General features: G+C 43.8%; 1 protein-coding gene across 1 annotated transcript in view; it reads right to left on the bottom strand.

Annotated features, from left to right (window-relative positions):
- Window positions 1-19446, bottom strand: part of LOC144503665 (secernin-1-like) — an 84008-nt gene extending 64562 nt beyond the window's left edge. Inside the window, exons 1-2 of the mRNA XM_078228370.1 lie at window positions 19230-19446; window positions 52-211 (exon numbers count right to left, since the gene is read on the bottom strand). Of these exons, the coding sequence (XP_078084496.1) occupies window positions 52-210 (159 nt within the window). The 5' untranslated portion in view covers window position 211; window positions 19230-19446. The remainder of the gene's footprint in view (window positions 1-51; window positions 212-19229) is intronic.
- Window positions 19447-25229: the final 5783 nt, after the last annotated feature.

Raw genomic sequence — 25229 nt, 5'->3', positions numbered from 1 at the left:
AAACAATTAAAAATAACTATTTGCAGAACAAAAAAATAAATGATTTTTTACCTGAACCTTTGATCCCGGTTCATGAGAAGCAGTAGGAAAGTAAATGACTTCTTGAACCTCATTACCAGGTCTGGCTGAATTTTTTCCAAATATTGTATATGCGCCCTCAGTGACAGGTTGCAGAGCTGCAAAGCAGGAACTGGAAGGTGGGACGGCCATTCTAAAGATTGAGAGAAGATCAACAGGATTAACAGGAGGCAGTGGTGTAGTGGTATTGTCACTGGACTAATAATCCAGAGACCCAGGGTTTTGCTCTGGGGACCCTGGTTCGAATCCCACCATGGCAGATGGTGAAACTTGAATCTGGAAAAATCAGTTTAATGATGACCATGAAACCATTGTCAATTGTTATAAAAACCTATCTGGTTCACTAATGTCCCCTTAGGGAAGGGAACCTGCCGCCCTTATCTGGTCTGACCTACATGCGACTCCAGACCCACATCCCATGAACAAACAATATTTTTTCAAATTGCCATTATTTGCTGTCGCAGATCATAAAACAGCATTTGCCTTTCATTCAACATGGCCTCGTACATTTCAAAATTTTGCACGTGCTAAGTTGCTAAAAGTAACAACTGATTACAGCTAGGGAGACATTTGAAACCTGAACGATTAGAGCAACTAACTTTGGATCCCTGAAGGATTGTTAAATTAAGAGTACAAAAACATTAGTTTGTATTTGACTTCAAGGTCATAAAATATCCCAAATATTTTACCAGAGCAAAGAAAAAATTACATTGCACCATGTAAGGAGATATTCAGACAGATGATCAAAAGCATGGTCAAAGAGGTAAGCAGATTTTAACGAATGTCTGAAAGAGAGGTAAGGAAGTGGCAAGATTTATGGAGAGAATTCCAGAGCTGAGGGTATCAGCTCAAATCACTGACACCAAGACTGGAGGATTGCCGATATCCCGAGAGTCAGACTGAAGATGATTACAGCAATAAAGAGAGAGAAGGAAAGGGATAGGGGGATTTGAAAGATGAGGATTAAAATATACTTGTTTGTATACAAGTGGTAGGTATTACCTGCAGATTCACTTGTGCCCCTATGAATCGGCATAGACTTAAACTGTGATTGTTAGGTTTGGAGGTAGATACTTGTAATGTGTAATTCTGTAAATAAATACTTAGGAAGTGCAAAGCTCGGAAAGAGGTCGAGAGCTTCAAGGTATTAGGTGTCCAGATCACCAACAGCCTGTCCTGGTTTCCCCCATGCCAACACTATAGTTAAGAAAGCCCACCAATGCCTCTACTTTCTCAGAAGACTAAGGAAATTTGGCATGTCAGCTACGACTCTCACCAACTTTTACAGATGCACCATTCTTTCTGGTTGTATCACAGCTTGATATGGTTCCTGCTCTGCCCAAGACCGCAAGAAACTACAAAAGGTGGTGAATGTAGCCCAATCCATTACGCAAACCAGCCTCCCATCCATTGACTCTGTCTACACTTCCCGCTGCCTCGGCAAAGCAGCCAGCATAATTAAGGACCCCACACACCCTGACATTCTCTCTTCCACCTTCTTCCGTCGGGAAAAAGTTACAAAAGTCTGAAGTCATATACCAACCGACTCAAGAACAGCTTCTTCCCTGCTGCCGTCAGACTTTTGAATGGACCTACCTTGCATTAAGTTGATCTTTCTCTACACCCTAGCTATGACTGTAACACTACAGTCTGCAGTCTTTCATTTCCTTCTCTATGAATGGTATGCTCTGTCTGTATAGTGCGCAAGAAGCAATACTTTTCACTGTATGCTAATACGTGACAATAATAAATCAAATCAAAATATTCTCCTACTATGTTAAAGGTGAAGGTTGGAAACCAAGGAAACATTTTTTTAAACACGAAAGTACAATGCTAGTGGCCATTGTGGAAAATAGCAGAAAGCAAATGCAAATTATTAGGGTATGATTTACTCTTCGATGTTCTGAATCACAAGGCCAGTGAAAACGTTAAATGGATGAGTGAATAAAGGTTACGACCTACCAAACAGGAAACAGGGTATAGCTTTGATGTCCTTGGCACTATTGCTTTCTGCAAAAAGTAAAATCAAAAGTAAGGTGTTTTGAGAGATGGATGCCTGTCAGTTAGATAGTGAAAAAAAATTGGTCTTTTTATACTTCTTGGATTAAATCTATCAAACAGATAATCTTTTAAATGTCCATGATGCATGGTTAGGTTTTGATAGACTTCAGACAACAGATGATCATGCCATGGAAGAATGTATTGTGGACATTAACAGATTATATAAAAGATCACATCTGTTAATTCAATTTGGGGACCCCTGAAATACAATCAGCATTTAATTTGCTGGATAATGCCAAGGTGCCTCAAGTGAGCAAGCTACCGGTTCTAATGGCACTCTGTTCTCGGAGGGGGAGACCTGTTTGGATTCGATGTTTGCTGCCTTAAAAATATTTACCCAGAAAATGTTATTTCCTTCAGCCTTCATGGAACTTTCCAAAGTGACACAAAGGACAAACAACTCAATGATTGCCAGATCTTAAAATGGCCCAGAGGCCGGACATGGGAGTCACTCCAAAGAAAGACAAGCTGAATGAGGATGAAAGCACTTTTAGCAGATTTAGCCATTACGGAAAATATATTGGAAACAGCAATAATAGGTGAATGAATACTGGGAAAGACCAAGGAACAGTTAATAGGTTATACAGGGGTGACTGCAGTGAACTATCCAAAGACACAAGGCAGGGTCCTCAGAATGAATTCTGAGGTATGTGTTAGTCACGGACTCATTAACTATGCAGTGCTAGATTGCACTTTTACAGCATGTGGTACAGAATTGTTACTCTGATTCATGGTGAAGAGAGCCTACAGGTTAAGGAGTATAAATATATTAGTTGCTTTAGGTTTGGTGATGACAACACATTGGGTTCATAAAGGGGAACTGCAATTTCATGTAAAGTACAGGAGTAAGCCATTTTCTAAATATTGATGTAATCTCCAGTACTGAGTAAATCTTCAATGAAAAAGGTACAAATGAAAACATGGACATGAAGATTATTTTTGGAATGTCAGTGGATCTGCAGTTTGCTCAGTCAGGACATTACTGTGTCCCCTTAACAAAAGTTGCAGAGTAAGACAAGTATTAATGGCATCAAGTGGTAAGAATGAGAATGAGAGAGAGAGAGAGAGAAGTGCTATTTTGGAAAAACAAGTTTTACAATTTGCTCATCCTACTTGTCAACAGTTAAAAATAACCTGCCAGAAGATGCAGGTGTGGTTCATGCAGAGTATGAAGCTATTTGACAAGATTAGTGACAAGTGTGATATCTGAGGAAAGTAATGGGAGAACACAGCCACGTTCTGTTGTCACATGACTTTTAATGAGGTAGCTGCGATGGATCTAAAGGATCTACATTTTGTAGACTTGGGGACCAGATTTAGTCTTACAATAATACTTAGAAAGAACAAGATATAGGCAAAATCACAGAGAAAGGGATACGGACCAGACTTGGGGCACGGAAAGTTTCTGACTGACTACGGAGGGGAATTTACTAATGACAAATTCAGGCAGCATATAAAGCAGCTGAAAATCTCTGTAAAAGTAATCATGCAGAGATCAATGAAAGGCTGTATAAAATTTTAGTTGATCAATGAGACTGCAAATTGACAGCCCACCTGGCATGGGCAGTTCATGCAAAAAACTCACTCCAGATGATTGTTGATATAGTCCATATCAATTGATTTACTGGAAAAATACCAAACTCCTCTTGTGCTCTTGATAGTCATCCTGCTTTAGAAAGTGCTTCAGTTAATTCCATTTTTTTCCTGCACATTTGAACACGTTATATGCGGGGAGACAGGCTTTCATTGCTCGAAGGCCTTGGCATCAAATTCAGAGAGTACTAAGGCAGCAGATAAGTCCATCTGAGACAGAATTGAATTCAAGAGATATGGTGTACTATATATTAAAAAAAGGATCGCGGGGGAATGGAAAGGCTCTGGCAAGACGATATGTCATTATGGCAAGACAATACTTACCAAACATAGCATGTTCATAATTAATTGAAATTAATTTTTAAATAATTATCTGAAGATGAAATAATCTTGGGCTCCGAAGTACTGTTAGAAGTAAATAAGGCACCTTGTACTTCAAGTGTTTGTGTGTTTTATGAAGAAGTTCTTGAGTAACAGAATATGATGGATCAATGATTGAATATCGGTAATGTGCATGATCATAGCGCACATGACAGAAAGATCATATCGAAAGGCCAATTTCCAGGAAGAGTATTTGGATAACATCTTGCAGAGGGTAAGGGTCTAGTGATTGGAGGGATGTGACTACTTTGGGACATGGTGTTCAGGATAATGGTCAAGAAACGAGACCCATGGAACTGATAAAATGGCTGAAAGAGCAAACAGTGAAATGATGTTAGCAGAGGAAGACCCTTAAATTGTACAAGAGGAATATGTTGCAGTGGTTGTCCTGACAAAGAAAAGCACAAGTTGAGGCCATAGCGTGAATAAATTAGACTACGAAGAACAGAATTAGAAGGTCTTAGAAACAGATTGTGAAGTTTTGGTGGCTTGAGTATAAATAAGGTAGACAACACAAAGATAATTGGATATGTTTGGAGTTTATTCTCAGGCATCAGATAAGGAATGACCAATTTTGTCACATAGATGGATTTATACTGGAAGATGTCCTCACACGTGGAATTTATTAGGACACGGTGAGGTTATTGCTAGGGTGGACCCTAATAATCTTAAAAATATCTTTTCAGCTCTTTAGGTCATGGGAGTGTCGAACAAATAAACAAAAACTGCATTTCAGGAGGCCAATACTTTTGGAAGGAAGTATTTCTGAACTGCCCAAAGAGGCAGCACATGCAGCAGGAAAACGATGGAAACTAAACAAATGCATCGCTGACCTGAATGCTGTTTCCAGGATGTGACACTTTCAACGAGATCTGTTTTGCCGAAAAGATGTAGTGTTCAATTCAAAGCAGATCACACAATGTTTTATATTATAAATAAGTTTTCAGACATCTTCATGATGCCATTCAGCCCCATCAAGTTTGAATTAAGATCTTGGGAGATCAGATTACCCCCTTAACTATACTTTCCTGCCTGTCCCCTATAACCTTCAAATCACTTATCAAAAATCTGTCCAACTCAGCCTTGATTATATTCAATGAACCAGTCTTCACTGCTCACGGGGGAAAAATAATTCTAAAGACTAAAATGACCCTCAGAAGAAATTCTTCCTCATCTCCATCTTCAATGGGAGACCACTTGTTTTTAAATTGAATACTCTGGACCCAGATTTCCCCCATGAGAGGATACATCTTCTCAGTATCTACCCTATCAAGCTCCCTCAGAATCTTCCATGTTTCAATATGATCACCTCCCACTCTTGTAAACGCCAATGACTAAAGGCCTAACCTGCTCAACCTTTCATAAGACAATCCCTTAACCCATGCATCAGCCTAGTGAACCTTCTGTAAACTTCTTTCAATGCAAAGGATGTCCTTCCTTAAGTAATGAGAACAAAACTACAAATAGTGCTCCAGGTGCTGTCCTCCCATGCCCTGTACAGTTGTAGCAGGATTTCCTTATTTTAATACTCCATCGCCCTTGCAATAAAGGCCAGCATTTTGTGTGATTCATGTACACGAACACCAAGATCCCTTAGTACCGCAGTGTTCTGCAGACTCTTTCCATTTAAGTAAAACTGTCACCGAAAACCTCCGACCTCTTCCGCGGCTGGGATTCTCCGGTGCCTCTACAGCGAGTGGAGTTTTGGCTGAAGCCAAATTCTCCATTCTCACTGGCAGCACAATGGCCACAGACAGGATTGGAGAATCCCGCCCTGTGTTTCTATTCTTCCCACCAAAGCTGACAGCCTCACATTTTTCCACATAATACTGTATTTTCCAATTTTTTGCTCACTCATTTAACCCTTTATGCCCCCACTTTGCACTGTTTGCATCCTTGTCACAAATTGCTTTCCTACCTATTTTTGTATCTAGGCAAATTTGGCCACAATGCAGTCAGTCCCTACAAAATAATTAATATAGACCGTAAATAGTTGAGGCCCCAGCACTAATCCCTGCATCATTCCACTTGTCACAGTCTGCAATCCTGAAGATTTATCCTGACTTAGTGAGTCAATTCTCTATCCAAGCTAATATATCACCTCCAGTATCACGAGTGCTTATCTTCTGCAGCAATCTTTTATGTGGTACCTTATTAAATGCCTTTTGGAAATCCAAATGTATCACATCTACTGGTTCCCTTTTATCCACCCTTGTTGGTACATCCTCAAAGATTTCTATTTTTTTCCCCCCAAACACTATGTCCCCTTCACAAAACCATGCTGATTCTGTCCAACAGTCTGATTTTCTAAATGTCCTGCTCGTAGTACTACCACTACCTTTATAAACGCAACGATAGGCATTCAGCTTATAGGCTAATAGTTCCTGGTTTGCTGTCTCTTTCCTTTCTCATACAAAATGGTTAATTTGTGGTTCTCCATTCTGCTGGGACCTTTCCAGTATCTAAGCAATTTTGAAAGATCACAATCAATGCATTCATTATCTCCTTTAAGAATGCAAGCTGCAGGTCATCAGCTCATTCTTCTGAACTCTTGAGTACAGACCTAATCTGTTGAATCTTTCCCCATATGGCAGTTCCTCCATGCCAGGGATCATCCTAGTAAACCTCCTCTGTACTGCCTCCAATGATAATACATTTGATTTGATTTATTGCCACATGTATTGGTATACAATGAAAAGTATTGTTTTTTGCGCGCTACACAGGCAAAGCCTGCCATTCATAGAGTATATTGGGGAGAAGGAAAGGAGGGGTGCAGAATGTAGTGTTACAGTCATAGCTAGGGTGTAGAGAAACTTCAGCTTAATATAGGGGCGGTCCATTCAAAAGTCTGGTGGCAGCAGGGAAGAAGCTGTTCTTGAGTCGGTTGGTACGTGATCTCAGACTTTTGTATCTTTTACTCGATGGAAGAAGGTGGAAGAGACGATGTCTGAGGTGCGTGGGGTTCTTGATTATGCTGGCTGCTTTTCTGAGGCAGTGGGAAGTATAGACAGAGTCAATGGATAGGAGGCTGGTTTGCGTGATGAATTGGGCTATATTCACACATTTTTTCTTAAATAAGGGGACCAAAACATTTCACAGTATTCTAAATTTGGCCTCATTAGTACCTTGCGACGAGGGGATTTTCACAGTGACTTCATTGCAGTGTTAACGAAAGTCTACTTGTGACACTAATAAATAAACTTTAAGCTTTATACACTTGCAGCAATGCCTCTATTTTTACGCTCCAACCTCCTTGAAATAAAAGCCAGCATTGCATTTGCCTTCCCTAATAACTAGCATACAGGTGCAGAAGGTTTCATGAAGAACCACCCCCAAGTCCCTTTGTGTACAGCTTTCTGCAGTCTCTCTCCATTTAAGTAATAATCTGCCTTATCATTCTTTCTTCCAAAATGAACAAGTTCACATTTTCCCCACGTTGAATTCCATTTGCCGATTTTATGCCCGCTCACATAACCCATCAATATCTCTCTGTAAAATATTTATATTCTAGTTGGTCTAGTTGGGCACATGAGCGGTACAGGCTTGGAGGGCCGAAGGGCCTGTTCCTGTGCTGTATTGTTCTTTGTATTCTCCTTACAACCTGCTTTTCTTCACGCCTTTGTATGATCCACAAATTTGATCACAGTACATTCTGTTTCTTCCTCCAAACCATATGTTGTGAAGAGCTGTGGTCCCTGCACTGATCCCTGTGGCACTCCACTGGTTACTGCCCTCCAACCTGAAAAAGACCCCCTTATCTGCTTCCTGTGAGATAGCCAACCCCCTATCCATGCCAGAATATTACCTCCAACACCATGAGCTCCCTTCTTGTGTGGAACCTTATCAAATGCATTTTGAAAATCCAAATATAGAATATCGACGGTTCTCCTCTATCTATTCTGGCTGCTACCTCAGACATGATTTCCCCTTCATGTAACCACGTTGATTCTGCTTAATCAGATTATGACTTTCCAAATGCACTATTTTCCTTAATAAATCGATTCCGATACTTTGTTCCAATATCTGAAACTGGCTACCTGGCCTGCTCTTTCCTGCATTCTGCCTCCTTCACTTTTTGAACAAGGGTACCACATGGCAGTTTTTTCAAAGGCAATTAGATACGAGCAACAAATGCTAACTTTGTCAGTGATATGCACACCGTGTGAATATTATTTTTAAAATGCAAGTCAATTTTTAGTTTGCCATAAATCAACGGTGAGTGATATTAAAAAAAACCTGGAAAGTTTGTGTCATTTTTACTGATCTACCCACCTGATCTCATCTTTCAAGTGTAAGGATGAGATTACTATTCCATTTTAAAGTGACAAATGACAATATAGCATTGCAACTATCATTTATCCGTTACCTTATTTATATTCAAATGAATTTTCAGCAAATTGAAGGCTAACAGCAAGACACTGATCCACAATCATACATTTGACAAGCCTAGTTTGTGGTACATTACATACACACAAACTATAATACATCACTGCACAATTTTTTCCTGGTATTTTTTTTTAAACTTGCAAGGGCGTGGGTGCCACTAAACCACTGATACTCTATCCAGATATCCATTTATCAGGGCAATGCAAGCAATTAATTCCAGGAGACTATTTGACCATAATAGCAGCAGAGCAATGCTTGATTTAACCCCAAGGCAAACTTGTTTTACTAAAGTATTTCCTAAATAATAGATAGGGGAGGGAAATGTTGTTCTCACTTCCACTCTCAAAACACAGTAAAAAGTCTCACAACACCAGGTTAAAGTCCAACAGGTTTATTTGGTAGCACAAGCCACTAGTTTTCGGAGCGCTGCTCCTTCATCAGGTGAGTGGGATTTCAATTGAGTAAATTCAGTTTGTGTCTTTATATGCCCTGTTTGTGAACTGAAATCCCACTCACCTGATGAAGGAGCAGCGCTCCGAAAGCTAGTGGCTTGTGCTACCAAATAAACCTGGTGGACTTTAACCTGGTGTTGAGACTTCTTACTTTGTTTACCCCAGTGCAACGCCGGCATCTCCACATCATGACTCTCAAAACAGCCAGAGCCTATTGCCATGGTCGACTGTCTGTGGCTATTTACATAAATCAGATAACACAGACTAGGAATTCAACTGGGAACCTTCGGGTCTGATTTCATAATGAACTAAAATGGTGCCCTTATTCATATGAACCCAATATTTACATTCCCAAATATTGGCAATTTCATGCTTTACATTCTCTCCCACATAAAAATAGAAAGGAACACATCATGGCTATATTGGAGATACACGTTTGATTATCTGACAAGATAGATGCAAACAAGAAACAAAGCAACAAATTTCCAAGCATCTCTTACAGGTTTATTTGGTGAATCAGGGTACCATATTTATTCAAAATTGTTTGTTTCAGTGTTTTAAAAAAAAATAATTTCATGGGAATGTAAACCTTGCTTACTCGGCCAGCGTTCATTGCCCATCTATGTTTGCCATTGGAGAAGGTGGTAGTGAGCAGCTTTTTTGAACTGCTGCAGTTCAAATGATGTAGGTACACCCAGACTGCTGTTAGGAAAAGAGTCCCAAGACTTTGACCCAGCAACAGTGAAGGTTGGCAATATCATTCTAAGCAAGCATAGTGTTTGGCTTGGAGGGGAACTTGCAGGTGGTGGTGTTCCCATGCATCTGCTGCCCATGTACTTGAGGAGGATAGAGGTCAGAGGTTTCCAAGGGGTCTTGTTGAGTTGTTACAGTCATCTTGTAGATGGTGCACAGTGCTGACACTGGAGTGGTAGTAGAAGGAGTGCCAATCAAGCAGGCTGCTTTGCCCTGGATGATGTTGAGCTCTCGGAGTGTTGTTGGAGCTGCACTCATCCAGGCAAGTGGAGAGTATTCCTGACTTGTGCCTTGGAGACGATGGACAGGCTTTGGGAAGTCAGGAGGAGAGTTGCTCATCGCAGATGCTTTTGGAGCCACAGTATTTATAGGGCTGGTCCAGTTCAGTTTCTGTTTAATGGTAACCTTCAGCTTTACTGTTACTGTGGGAAGCGAGGGAAGAGATTGCTGAGCCTCTGGCGATGATCTTTGCGACATCAATGGAGACGGGAGAGGTTCCGGAGGATTGCGGATGTGGTTCCGTTATTCAAGAAGGGGAGAAGAGATAGCCCGGGAAATTATAGACCAGTGAGTCTAACCTCAGTGGTTGGTAAGTTGATGAACATCTGGAGAGGAATAGTATGATCAGAAATAGCCAGCACGGCTTTATCAAAGGCAGATCATGCCTTATGAGCCTAATTGAATTTTTTGAAGATGTAACTAGACACATAGACGAGGGAAGAGCGGTAGATGTAGTTTATGTGGATTTCAGCAAGGCGTTTGATAAGGTGCCCCATGCGAGGCTTATTGAGAAAGTGAAGGGGCATGGGATACAAGGGGACGTTGCTTTGTGGATTCAGAACTGGCTTGCCTAGAGAAGGCAAAGAGTGGTTGTAGATGGGTCTTTTTCAGCATGGAGGTCGGTCACCAGTGGAGTGCCCCAGGGATCTGTTCTGGGACCCTTGCTCTTTGTAATTTTTATAAATGACCTGGATGAGGAAGTGGAAGGATGGGTTGGCAAGTTTGCTGATGACACAAAGGTTGGTGGGGTTGTGGATAGTGTAGAGGGATGTCAGCAGTTGCAACGAGACATAGATAAGATGCAAGACTGGGCGGAGAAGTGGCAGATGGACTTCAACCCAGATAAGTGGGTGGTGGTTCATTTTGGCAGGTCGAATAGGATGAAAGAATATAATATTAAGGGTAAGATGCTTGGCAGTGTGGAAGATCAGAAGGATCTTGGACTCCGGGTTCATAGGACGGTCAAAGCAGCGTCGCTGGTAGAGGCTGTGGTTAAGAAGGTGTATGGAATGCTGGCCTTCATCAATAGAGGAATTGAGTTTAGAAATAAGGAGATAATGCTGCAGCTGTATAGGACCCTGGTCAGACCCCACCTGGAGTATTGTGCCCAGTTTTGGTCGCCTTATTACAGGAAGGATGTGGAAGCCATAGAAAGGGTGCAGAGGAGGTTTACAAGGATGTTGCCTGGATTAGGTGGCATGCCTTATGAGGATAGGTTGAGAGAGCTAGGTCTTTCCTCCTTGGAGAGGCGAAGGAGGAGAAGTGACCTGATAGAGGTGTATAAGATGTTGAGAGGTATTGATAGATTCTCAGAGGCTTTTACGCAGGGCTGAAATGGTTGCCACAAGAGGTCACAGGTTTAGGGTGCTGGGGAGTAGGTACAGAGGAGACGTTAGGGGTAAGTTTTTCACTCAGAGGGTGGTGGGTGCGTGGAATCGGCTGCTGGTAGTGGTGGTGGCGGATTCGATAGGGTCTTTTAAGAGACTTTTGGATAAGTTCATGGAAGTTAGTAAGAGAGAGGGATCTAGGTAAGCCTAGTAGGTAGAGACATGTTCGGCGCAACTTGTGAGCCGAAGGGCCTGTTTGTGCTGTAGCTTTTCTATGTTCTACGTTGATAGTGGGGGATTCAGTGATGATAATGCCATTGATTGTCAAAAGAAGATGGTTGGATTCACTCTTGTTGGAGATGGTCATTGCCTGGCACTTCTGTGGCAAAATATTACTTGCCAATTATTAGCCCAAGCCGGAATGCTGCATATGAACATGAACCGCTTCAACATCTGAGGACTCGTGAATGACAAACATTATGAAATCATCAGTAAACATCTCCACTTTTGACATTATGATGGAGGGTAGGTCATTGATCAAGTAGCTGAAGATGTTTGGGCTTAGTACGCTAACCTAGGGAACTCCTGAGAGGATTGACCTCCAACAGCCTCAGCCAACTTCCTTTGTGATACGCATAACTCCAACCTGTGGACAGTTTTCTCCCCGATTCGCATTGACTCCAGTTTTGCTAGAGCTCCTTGATGTCAAACTCGGTCAAATGCTGCCTTGATGTTAAGGGCAATCACTCCCACCTCTAGAGTTCAGCTCTTTTGTCCATGCTTGGATCAAGGTTATAACGAGGTCAGGAACAGAGTGGGCCTGAGCATTATTGAGGTTATTGTTAAGTAAATGCCACTTAATAGCATTGTTGATGACATCTTCCATAACTTTGCTGATGATTGCCACTGGGGTGGCAATTGGCCGGGTTGCAATTATGCAGCAAAGGCAGAAAAACCTTTGCAAAGTTTTGCTAGCTCAGATGTGTATCTTTCAGCATGGGTTCATTGTCCTAGTAGCACTGAGAAACAATGTGCTCCAACAGTGATTCACAAGCACTCCTTACTTGAATCAATTCCACATTTTCAGGTTCTATCTTTGGGAATGTAAAAGTGATGTTTTCAGATATTATCTAACTAACACACCTGTCCAGTACCATGACCTTTGAAAAATTCAGAAAAAGGACCTCAGCTGGTTCTGCTTCCATCCATCAGGAGGTACAACTGTATAAAAGCAAAATCCAGCATTTTAAGTTACAAAGTCCATGTAGCTACTCATTTTCACGTCATGGGAAAGGCCTGATAATGAGCCTAAGTTGTAAGTTGTTTCAAAACTTTTGTTAGTTTAACTTGCATGTATGGGTTGTACAATATTACATTTATTTCATCTATTCAATATTTTAAAGGCTACAAGGTTTCAAAGTGTGAAGTAACAGTTAGCTATATTATATTGCATTCCAGAACAAAAATTACACTTCATTCTATGAATAGCTCGACATTCACAGATTAATGTAACAGTGACTCAACTTTACTGGCAAGAGCTCCTCCAACCTAGAATCATTCTGATCTCTTTTCAAAACAATTTTTTTTGAATTCTGAAATGTTGCTTTATAATATTCGGTTTAAGCATTTTATAACTTACCTTCAAGTAAAAAAGGGAAACAGATTACAAGAAGCTCATCTTACCAAAATACTTTATACTATTGCAGTTCCATCAGCAATTATACAAAACAACACTCCCAACATGAGGAAGGACATTTGGCCCATCTTAATTCATCCATCCAGAACCAATTTACACTCTCAATCTGATCACTCACTGCATAAAAAAATCTTCAGTCCCACTGCTGTCTTTTACTATTTTAAACCCATGTCAAACTTGTCCAACACCTACTGTTAAATTTACAGTACTAATCCTGATTAACATTTTGCATACCATTTATGATTTTATCTACATCGATAAGATCACCTGTTCAACATTTTCTTGTCTTTGTTGATTTCTGCTCAGCACGAGTTGCATAGGAGCTCTATGCAGCATTTGGAAAGTATGAATTTCCCATATATAAAATGTGCAGAAGTAATTTTGTATATACAATGATAAAGTAATGACAGAAAAATCACTGATCATTTGGTGCTTATTTTTGGTTCAAATGGGACTGCTTTCACATGGTTTCACTCCTATCTGTTCCATTGGAGCCAACTCAGCTAATGTTCTGGGGACCCGGGTTCAAATACCGCCATGGCAGATGGTGGAATTTGAACTCAATTAAAAATATCTGGAATTAAGAATCTACTGATGACTATAAATCCATTGTCAATTGTTGGAGAAACCCATCTGGTTCACTAATTTCCTTTAGGGAAGGAAATCTGCCATCCTCACCCGGGCTGGTCTACATGTGACTCCAGAGCCACAGCAATGCGGTTGACTCTCGACTGCCCTCCAAGGGGAACTAGGGATGGGCATTAAATGCTGGCCAGCCAGCGATGCCCAGGTCCCACAAATGAATTTTAAAAATGCAGGTCTGTCAATAGTTTCTCCTCACAGCAAAGCTGTGGAGAAATTAGAATTTCCTCCAATTGAATGCAAAGATGACCAAAGCCATTGTTTTCACCCTTGCTACTTACTATAAATCACACCACCACAACTACTTGCGCAGAGTAGACTCTGTAAAATTTTGGTATCCTATTTGCTTTCAGATATTATCTTATTCACTACCAAAGTCTCCCTACTTCTCCCCCTACATACCTCCATTGTTCCTGGACTCAAGATTTCCATGGTTCAACTTGACAACTTACTGATTTCCAACCTCCACTTCTCCAATTTAACTTGCACCATCTCCCACCTTCACCGATCTACACTGATACCTGAGAGGGAATTGTCAGAAACAGGAGGGTTGGGAATGCATGCGTCATTAAGAATTGATCTTAGGGTTATGTCTGCCATCTGGTTCCAAAGTGTCCTCTCTTATTTCGCAAAGGCACATTTGGATGCCTGTCAGTAACCTATCCACTGTAGTTGGACATTAATTACTGCTGCAGGGTAATTATTGAGATGTTAATTTGACCTTCTAAATTAAATTTCACTGAACTTTTAAGTTCAACAACCCCCCCCCCCTTATTAATCTCACCAATGAATACACAGTCTCCAGACCATGAATACAGACTGTCCAGAAAAATAACCAGACTACATTTGCAATTTCAAAACCAAAGGAACTGTGAATTAAATTAAGCTGATGCACTGATTTGACTTCAGGGTTTTGTGCATATAATTCCACCCTGCACTCAGAAGTTGCCTTCACATTAATATCAGGGCCCTTGGTCCACACAAGTTTTAATCACTACAAATCCCTGATGTTCTAAAGCCGAACCTTCCCTATATTTTACCTTGCACTCCAACTTCTTACATTTTTCTCCCTCCACTCCGTTATCAGCAGGATCTTTAGCTGACTTATACCTGCTCTCAGAAACAATTTAGGAATATTATATAATTAATGTTGAGTTAGACACTTAATTCAATTAGGATAATGTAGTCCATGGTACTTTGAGCCCACAAATATTGAAGCTAATTGCAATGTCCTGCTGAAATAACCTGACTCAACATCAACCAGCATTAAACCTGGATTCGTATGTATAACTCAATATACTGTTGGGTAGTGAATGAGGCATCTTGGTGATTAACCCAAGTTATTCCAACATAATATTTTGCTACAAAACTTGTTCTACAAAAAAACTCCAATTGTTAAATCAACCTCAGTAAATTGACTGCTGCTGGATTGAACTATAGCATCTACAACCACGGTTAAATGTAGCAGATATTTGAAAATGGATAAATAGCATTGATGTAATGTGCTTGCAACCTCATTGACTGAAATGCTCAATTCCGCTGGTCTCATGTTTATTAAAACTGTCCCTTACGTGGAAAACTGACAGCACATTCTGTTCAAAAAGCAATAACAAATGCATTTACAACACTGCTGCATATATACAGGAGCTGCACAGGATCCAAGCAGCAATCCTCCACAGTGACTCCACATTTCCTTGCAAGTTATAAAGCCATAATCTGCTCAGGTTGTCTCTATTAAGCAAGAATCACAATATTTTGAGAAACGGAATCTCAACATAGAATGGTGACAGAAACACCCCAACTTTTCCCCGTAGCCCTGCAAGCAAAAACCTGAATCTGCCTCGGCCACATTCTCAGGCACTGCATTTCAGATCGTAACCACTCACTGCACGAAATTGTTTTGTCTCTTGTTGCTATTGCTCCTTTTGCCACTCACCTTAAATCCGTGTCCTCTAGCTCTTGACCCATCTGCCAAAGAGGACAACAGCTTCACCCCATCTTCTTCGTCTAGACCACTTATGATTTTTGACCAAGTCTCCTCTTCACCTTCTCCAAGGGGAATACCTCCTGTTTCTCTAACCTCACCACGTGACTGACGTTCCTCATCACTGGAATCATTCTGGTGAATCTTCCCTGCACTCTCTCTAATGCCTGCACATCCTTCATTAATTGCAATGCTCAGATCTGGACACAATATGCCAGTTGAAGCCAAACCAGCGTTTTATACAGATTTATCAAAATTTCCTTATAAACACGCAATTATGACATGATAACCTCTATAATGCATTCATCTGAAATGTGGTTGACTTCATAAAGTGTTTGAAGGGTATGTCAATTTTTTCTATGGTATTTTATGATCTTAGTAACACAAACGTACAGCTGAAAGAAATTTCAGTACTAAAGGTAAAACCTGCACTGGGCTTTCAAAACCCAGCACAAAACTGACCTACAGTGTAATGAATTAAATGGAAAGCACTTTAATATGCAAAACCCAACCCACCCCCACCTTCAAAAAAAACTTATTCAACATGATGGATCACACCTGTCCATTGATACGAGGGCAGGTTTTCACTGCAAGAGAGTGCAACAGAAACAAGAAAAGTATCTCACACCAATGAAAATCTTACAACACCACATACTAACATACACTTACATACTAACTAGCTATGACTGTCACATTATATTTTGCACTCTCTCCTCGATGCTTTGTCTGTATAGCGCGCAAGAAACAATACTTCTCATTTGTATAATAATACACGTGAAAATAATAAATCAAATCAAAATTAACTTTATCCTGTTCACGCCACACATTTTCAAACAAGGACCTTCACAGCATTCAAGCAGGGCTCCATGATTAGATTCACAAACTGCTCTGTAATTTTGGAAGGTTTCTGTTGTTTAGAAAATAATTGATAAAATCGCTTATCTTTTGCGTAGTCTTCCTGGAGTTGAGAAAGGAAACCTCAGTAAGGAATGTGTGAATAGACACAGCAAGCTGCCCAGACAGAGAAGCTCGAGAATCACCAGTTTATATTAATGTGATTGAAAAGCCTGGAGTAACCTCCTGTTTTCATTGCCACACTTCAGCTCAGTGAAATACAAAGCTCCCTTCCCTCTTAGTCTTGCTAGAATTACAGGATTGAGTGATTATATCATTTATTCTGTTGATACAGGATAACTTAATCACACACCATACCCAGGTGGTTGTATAACGTAACGAGCTGGATTTAAACACCACCTCACAAATTTCATAAATAATACATAGAATTTCCATTACCAACTGGCAGTTCACAGGAGAATATGAAAGAGATAAGAAGGGGAGGGGGGGAGGAGGAGGGAAGGGAGAGAGAGAGAGAAGAGGAATGCGAATGAGAAAGCGATTATGTCTAAACTAAAGGATACGCTAAGTGAATAAATCAAGTATTTAGAAAAAGTAGAAATGTGGATAAAGAGTGGAAAATTGGACCGGGAAAAGAAAAGCAAGATGGTTTGCAGAATAGGATGGAGAGGTCTGGGTGGGCAAGGGGGGGGGGGGGGGGGGGAAGAAGGGAGACTGGGTGGGCAAGGGGGGGGAGGGAGGGGAGACGGGGGGGGAGGGAGGGGAGACGGGGGGGGGAGGGAGGGGAGACGGGGGGGGAGGGAGGGGAGACGGGGGGGGGAGGGAGGGGAGACGGGGGGGGAGGGAGGGGAGACGGGGGGGGAGGGAGGGGAGACGGGGTGGGCGGGAGAGGGGACGGGGTGGGCAAGGGGGGGGAGGGAGGGGGGACGGGGTGGGGGAGGGAGGGGGGACGGGGTGGGCGAGGGGGGGGGGAGGGAGGGGGGACGGGGTGGGCAAGGGGGGGGACGGGGTGGGCAAGGGGGGGGACGGGGTGGGCAAGGGGGGGACAAGGGGGGGGGACAAGGGGGGGGGTGGGCAAGGGGGGGGAACGGGGTGGGCAAGGGGGGGGAACGGGGTGGGCAAGGGGGGGGAACGGGGTGGGCAAGGGGGGGGAACGGGGTGGGCAAGGGGGGGGGAACGGGGTGGGCAAGGGGGGGGGAACGGGGTGGGCAAGGGGGGGGGAACGGGGTGGGCAAGGGGGGGGGAACGGGGTGGGCAAGGGGGGGGAACGGGGTGGGCAAGGGGGGGGAACGGGGTGGGCAAGGGGGGGACGGGGTGGGCAAGGGGGGGACGGGGTGGGCAAGGGGGGGGGACGGGGGGGGGGGGTGGGCAAGGGGGGGGACGGGGGGGGGGGTGGGCAAGGGGGGGGACGGGGTGGGCAAGGGGGGGGGACGGGGTGGGCAAGGGGGGGGGACGGGGTGGGCAAGGGGGGGGGACGGGGTGGGCAAGGGGGGGGACGGGGTGGGATGGTGGATGGGATGGACAAGGGGGGGTGGGCAAGGGGGGGTGGGCAAGGGGGGGGTGGGAGGGTGGACGGGGTGGGCAAGGGGGGGTGGGAGGGTGGATGGGGTGGGCAAGGGGGGGGTGGGAGGGTGGACGGGGTGGGCAAGGGGGGAAGGGAGGGAGGGTGGATGGGGTGGGCAAGGGGGGGTGGGATGGTGGACAGCGGAGGGATGGGGGATGGGGTGGGCAAAGGGGGGAGAGGGATGGGGGACGGGGTGGGCAAAGGGGGACGGGGAGAGGGATGGGGGCCGGGGAGGGCAAAGGGGGGGCAAGGAGGGGGGTGCTGGGGAGGGCAAAGTGGGGGGGGGTGGGGGCCGGGGAGGGCAAGGAGTGGGGGGCGGGGAGGGCGAGGAGGGAGGGGAGGGGGCTGGGGAGGGCAAGGGGGGGGGGGGGCCGGGGAGGGGGGGGAAGGGTGGGGAGGGCAAGGAGGGGGGGGGCAAGGATGGGGGGGGGGGTCGGGGAGGGCAAGTAGGGGGGGGGAGGGCAAGGGGGGGGCAAGGATGGGGGGGCCGGGGAGGGCAAGGAGGGGGTGGGGCAGGGAGGGCAAGGGGGGGCGGGGAGGGGGCAAGGGGGGGGCGGGGAGGGGGCAAGGGGGGGGTGGGGAGGGGGCAAGCAAGGGGTCATGGTGAGAGGGAGGGAGTGGGCAGAGGGGAGGGAGGGAGTGGGCAGAGGGGAGGGAGGGAGTGGGCAGAGGGGAGGGAGGGAGTGGGCAGAGGGGAGGGAGGGAGTGGGCAGAGGGGAGGGAGGGAGTGGGCAGAGGGGAGGGAGGGAGAGTTTGGGCAGAGGGGAGGGAGGGAGAGTTTGGGCGGGGGGGAAGGAGGGTTGGGCAGAGATGGTGCTGCCGTCGGCTGGGTGAGCAATACAGGAAGCTGTGAAAACGGGTACCTGTGGGTTGAGCAGATGGTCAATAAGCAGCCAGCCGGCAGTGAGGACTATCCATGTCCAGCCAGTCCGTTTGGACAATTCTTTTCCCAATTCCCGGCCCCTCCCTAAACTCCGGCCACAGAGAAGCTCCAACCCTTCGCAGCCCCTCCGCTAAAATAAACCCTGGCTGTGAATAGCGGACAATCTTCCCTCCCTCCGGACACACAAGGTGTCGCCAGTCTCTACCTCAGGCCAGTCCCCGAGTCCCGCTCCCTCACTGAGGAAGCAGCCACCGCCAGAGAGGAAAAGCCATTGGTGCGAGAGCTGCCTCTTACCTGAGGGCGGGAGTGATGCCGGTGTCTAGGTAGCGGCTGCCTCCTGCTCCTCTGATCGCAGGGCGGAGGCGATCACTCCCAGCAAATAGTTCTCTCTTTAAACGAGTGGCTGCCGGTTAAATGTAACGGTGTTCATCCCTATTCACACACAAAATCTTCCTGCTTTCCAATCGGTCTTCACAACGCTGGAGGTTTGCTGATGTCTCAAGCAGACAGCAACTTGTCCACATTGCTGCAGCGCCGTCTGCTGAGCCAGCTCCACTCAGGAACATCTGAAACTTAGGCAGGGAATGTATTTCCACCCTGCCAGCTATGGGGTTTATTTTTTCAATAGTTGGGTGATGCTAGTTTCGAGATCATTCTGGAAAGTTACCATCGATAAGGTGAGGAGAGCTGATTTCAGTCAGTTAAAGAGGGATCTCTGCCTCATGTGGACGGGAAATCGGTTGAGAAATGAGTCTCTCAAAGAGGGAATAATTCAATCAGATACAGAGCCGATACGGCAGCACAAGTGGGGGGTTCTGTTCGCAGTTCTAGCAGGCAGCCTTTCCAGCCACTTCAGACTCCCAGGCCCAGAGAAGTCAGTGTTTCACATTTATACCCAGTGTGAGGCTGCCGTCCCTGTTGTACTTTTTGTTATACTCTCCATCTTCACTTTAGCTCCTCATCTTCGACCACCAGGTTATCTGTTCATTCAGGTTGCGCCTGCTTCGATTCAGGTGCCTTGTCCACACAGGAAGGCACTGGAGAAAGAGTATGCTTGAAACCACCGATAACCAATGGGCACCACAGGAATTGGAGGCTTTTGATGCTTACAGGTAAGAATATTAAAGTTGTGTTTCCTTTCTTTGACTTTTTTTCGACTAGTTGTTTAAAGAAGACATGGATAGTCCTCACTGCCGGCTGGCTGCTTATTGCCCATCTGCTCAACCCACAGGTATCCCGTTTTCAGAGCTAGTTGTTTAAAGAAATATTGTTTGATGTTTAGTGCTGCCTAGTATCTCCATGCAGGTTAATTAAAGGGCATTCTCACCAGGAGTTAATCAGGGGTATTCAAAGCTAAAGGTCCATGATGACAAACAACATTGTCCCATAAACTGGAAAAAAGGAGTTTTATCTTAATTATAATTCAGTCCATAACCAAGTTGAAGACAGAAAATATGAAGGACAAGTAGGAAAGGAAATGATAGAGACAAATTCCCAGTTGACACTAAGATGAGTGGCAGAGCAAAGTGTGCAGAGGATGCTGAAAATCTGTAAAGGGATATAGATAGTCTAAGTGAGTGGGTGAGGGTCTGGCGGATGGAGTACAATGTTGGTAAATGTGAGGTCATCCATTTTGGTAGGAATAACAGCAAAGTGAACTATTATTTAAATGGTAAAAAATTGCCGCATGCTGCTGTGCAGAGGGACCTGCGTGTCCTTGTGCAAGAATCACAAGGAGTTGGTTTGCAGGTGCAGCAGGTAATTAAGAAGGCAAATGGAATTTTGTCCTTTATTTCTAGAGGGATGCAGTTTAAAAACAGCGAGGTTATGTTGCAGCTGTATAAGGTGCTGGTGAGGCCACACCTGGAGTACTGTGAACAGTTTTGGTCTTCTTACTTGAGAAAGGATATACTGGCACTGGAGGGGGTGCAGAGGAGATTCATTAGGTTGATTCCGGAGTTGAGAGGTTGGCTTATGAGGAGAGACTGAGTAAACTGGGGCTATACTCATTGAATTCAGAAGAATGAGGGGAGATCTTATAGAAACACATAAGATTTATGAAGGGAAGTTGTTTCCACTGGCAAGTGAAACTAGAACTAGGGGACATGGCCTCAAAATAAGGGGGAGCAGATTTAGGACTGAATTGAGGAGGAACTTCTTCACACAAAAAGGGTAGTGAATCTGTGGAATTCCCTGCCCAGTGAAGCAGTTGAGGCTACTTCATTGAATGTTTTTAAGGCAAGGATAGATAATTTTTTGAACAGTAAAGGAATTAAGGGCTTTGATGAGTGGGTGGGTAAATGGAGCTGAGTCCACAAAAAGATCAGCCATGATCTTATCGAATGGCGGAGCAGGCTCGAGGGGCCAGATGCTCCTAGTTCTTATGTTCTGATGTTGAACACAATGTATGAAAATAGAATAACAAGGAACATAAGAAATAGGAGCCTGCTCCGCATTCAGTGTGATCATGATTGATCCAAGCTCCATGTTTTCATCTGCTCCCTATATCCCTTGATTCTCAGAGACCAATATCTGTCTATCTCAACTTCAAATATACTCAATGGAACTTCTGCAACCCACTGGGGCAGAGAATTCCAAAGATTCACAATTTTATTGGATGAAAATATTTCTCCTCATCTCAGTCCTACTTAATCCAAGACCTTATGCAGAGACTGTACCTGTGTTCTAGATTTCCCTGCCAGCACAACAATCTCATGCCTACTCTGTCATGTTCATTCTTGCATGTTTCAATGAGATTACCTCTCAATCTCAATTCCAAAGAATATAGACCCAATTTACTCAACCTCTTATCAGAACAAGCCTCTCACCCCCAATTAGTGAAGCTTCACTGTACTGTCTCCAATGAAAGTATATCCTTCCTTAAATATAGAGACCAAAACTGCACGACAGTACTCCAGGTTTGGGTTCAAAACTTCTACAACTGCAGCAAGTCTTCCTTATTTTTGTACCCCTATAATAAAAAGGAATTCTGAAATCTTTTGTGAATGCTGGATACAGCAAAGGTTATGGACCCTGACAACATTCTGGTTGTAATACTAAAGTCTTGCACTTTAGAACAAGTTTTGATGCTTTGTGGTTGAATGGTCCCTTTAAGTGGGAGTTCCCTAAGGGCCACATGATCTGGCCGGACCCTATGGAGCGTTGAGGTGGGAAGCTGAGCCAATTAAATGAAAGGGCACTTATCCTAGGTCAGGGAGGAATGTTGTACAGTCACATAGTTAATTCTTTCTGACCCTATTAGTGTAAATACTTATTAATTGGCAATAAAGCTTTTGCTACTCTAAGCCACAATAATTTGTTACACTAGCTAAGCTATTCCAGTACATTTGCAACAGATCTACATCCAACAATATGGAGTATTGTCCAAGGTATGTTTCATGCAGAAAAAGCAGAACAGATTCAATTGGACCTATTACCACTCCAGTCTACTCTCAAGCATCGGCAAAATGATGAAAGGTGTCACTGACAGTGCTATCAAGTGGCACTTACTCACTAATAACCTGCTCATTGAAGACGATGTGGAGATGCTGGTGTTGTACTGCGGTGGGCACAGTAAGAAGTCTCACAACACCAGGTTAAAGTCCAACAGGTTTATTTGGAATCACAAACTTTGAGTGCCTGATAAAGAAGCAGCGCTCCGAATACTCGTGATTCCAAATAAACCTGTTGGACTTTAACCTGGTGTTGTGAGACTTCTTACAATGTTCATTGAAGATCAGTTTGGGCTCTGCCAGGGCCACTCAGCTCCTGACCTCATTACAGCTTTGGTCTAAACATGGAAAGGTATGATAAGAGTGACAGTTCTTGACATCAAGACAGCATTCGACAGTGTATGGCATCAAGAAGCCCCAGCAAAATTCAAGTCAATGGTAATCGGGGGGGAAATCCTCCACAGGTTAGAGTCAAACCTAGCACAAAGGAAGATGGTTGTGATTGTTGGAGGATATTGCTGCAGGGGTTCCCCAGGATAGTTCCCTAGGACCAAACACCTTCAGCTTTTCATTAGTAATCTTCCCCCCATCATAGGGTCAGAAATGGGGATGATTGCTGATGATTATATAATGTTATGCATCATTTGTGATTCGTGTGATACTTGAGCTGTTCTTCCTGCGCAGCAAGATCTGGACTGATATGTGGCAAATAACATTTGCTCCACATAAGTGCAGGTGATTAACATCTCCAATAAAAGGCAATCTGACCATCTGTTCTTGGTATTCAATAGCATTGTGTGATGCTACTGTACCTTTAAGAAATGTGTTTTTTTGAAATCATGTTCTCTGCAGTTTGTAAGACAGCCTTCTGTTTTTGTTGTGGCACCGACTGCTTGCTTAGATGTCTTTTTATTGCTGCTTAAATGGTTTAAAAGGGGTTTCTTTATTTTTACTCTGAATCTTATGCATTTTGTGGAAGTTTATGACTTATTGAATTGTTAAGGGGGAGATTGATTGATAGGTGAGGTGACAGGAGTTCTTTTTCTTTCAATTTGGTTCGGAGTCAGAGGCTGGCCTAGTTTTCAAGCTGTGGGCTGCCTATATCTCTCTCTCTCCTTGGTATTGTAAATTCTGCTGTCTACCTGGAAGCGGGTCTTCGTGCCTTCCTGGAGTGAAAATTCTACTGTTGGTGGTTTGCTAGCTCGTAACTAGAAGCAAGGATTGCCTCTGTCTCTTGCTGTAGTTTCCTGGCTAAAAGCTAGAGGCCAGTAGTGGCATTATCTCTACCTCAAGGTCTGCTGGAAGATACAAGGCCGAGATGTCAAAGATTCAGTTCTCCAACCAAAGGACTAAGTTCCAAGATCATGTGAGCATTCTTATTTTGTGCTAAACCTGCAGCAGGCGTATGTTTTTAAGAAGGTTTATTTAGCTGTTGCATGTTTTTTTTTGTTTGTAATTGGTAAAAGTTACTGCTAATTTGCTTTATCTTAACTGTATTCTTAAATTAATCTTGTTTGATAAACGCTCCCTAGTGGGTCATTTGAATCATACCTGAAGTGAAACATCTCATGCTTACTCTATCCAAATTCAAAGTGCAAAACTTATGATCCAAGCAAACTTCATAAAATACCTTGGAGTTTCTGACCTGGATTATAACAATTGCCATTGCTGAATCCCCATTACCAACATCTGACGGTTACAATTGACCAGCTATATAAATAATGTGGCTACAAGAGCAGGTAGGAGGCTGAGAATTTTGCAGATAGTAACTCACCTCCTAGCTCCCTAAATGGGTAAACAACTTCCTGTCCACCATCTACAGGGCACAAGGTGGAGTGACGGAATTACTCTCCACTAGCCTTGATGAGTACAGCTCCAATAACATTTGAAAAGTTCAACACCATCCAGAGCAAAGCAGCCCATTTGATCAGCATCTCATTCACCACCTTAAACATTCACTCCCTCTGTCACTAGCACAGAATGTTAGCAGTGTGTACCATCTACAGAATGCACTGCAGCAGCTGATGAAGGTGTCACCGACAAGGCCAGCATTTGTTGCCCATCCCCGATAGCTGTTAAACTGATACATCCGATAATATATTGAAACAAGCATTTCTCTTTGCAAAACAATGTCATGAAGATGTACCTTATAGCCAACCAATAATTTTAAATTCATCAGCTGGAAACATGAACTTTTTTTATTTAAAAGATCAGACTTTAACAAAAAAGTTGAGTAAATGTGACTTGCACTGACAACCAAGATGGCCATCTAATTTGCATTACTACAATTACAATCATCAATGAGATGGAGAAAGTCAGAAAGCCACTAGAGACAATCAGCTGAATTTTCTCGTCCCACCCACCACGGGAATCGTAGCGGGCGGGGGCAGACCATGCAAAGGTCCATTGACTCGAGCAGGATTTTCCAATCTTGGGGTGAGCGCGGCTGGAAAATCCCACCCAAAAACTCTGTGGAATGTCCTTTCCTTGTCAGCTTGGATCTTGTATATCTCTTGTGGGACCATGAATTGGATTCAATTTGAATTGGATTTTGGAGCAAGCAAGGAGATGGATCAAGGGCTCGCACCGTCCACTCTGTAGATTGGCTTTGTAACTTTAGAATCATAGAACAGAACTATAGAATCATAGAATACATACAGGTGCAGGAGGCCATCGAGTCTGCACCAACCACAATCCCACCCTGGTCCTATCCCCACACATTTACCCTACTCATCCCCCTAACACTAAGGAGCAATTTAGCGTGGCCAATAAACCTAACCTGCACATTTAAGAATGTAGTAAATTTTTTAAAAAGAGTCAACCACATGGCTGTAGGTCTGGT

This window comes from Mustelus asterias, chromosome 2 (assembly GCF_964213995.1).
Source record: "Mustelus asterias chromosome 2, sMusAst1.hap1.1, whole genome shotgun sequence".
In the NCBI taxonomy this organism is placed as follows: domain Eukaryota; kingdom Metazoa; phylum Chordata; class Chondrichthyes; order Carcharhiniformes; family Triakidae; genus Mustelus; species Mustelus asterias.
The sequence above is the reverse complement of the archived record's forward strand: the minus strand, read 5'-3'. Positions and strand labels throughout refer to the sequence as shown.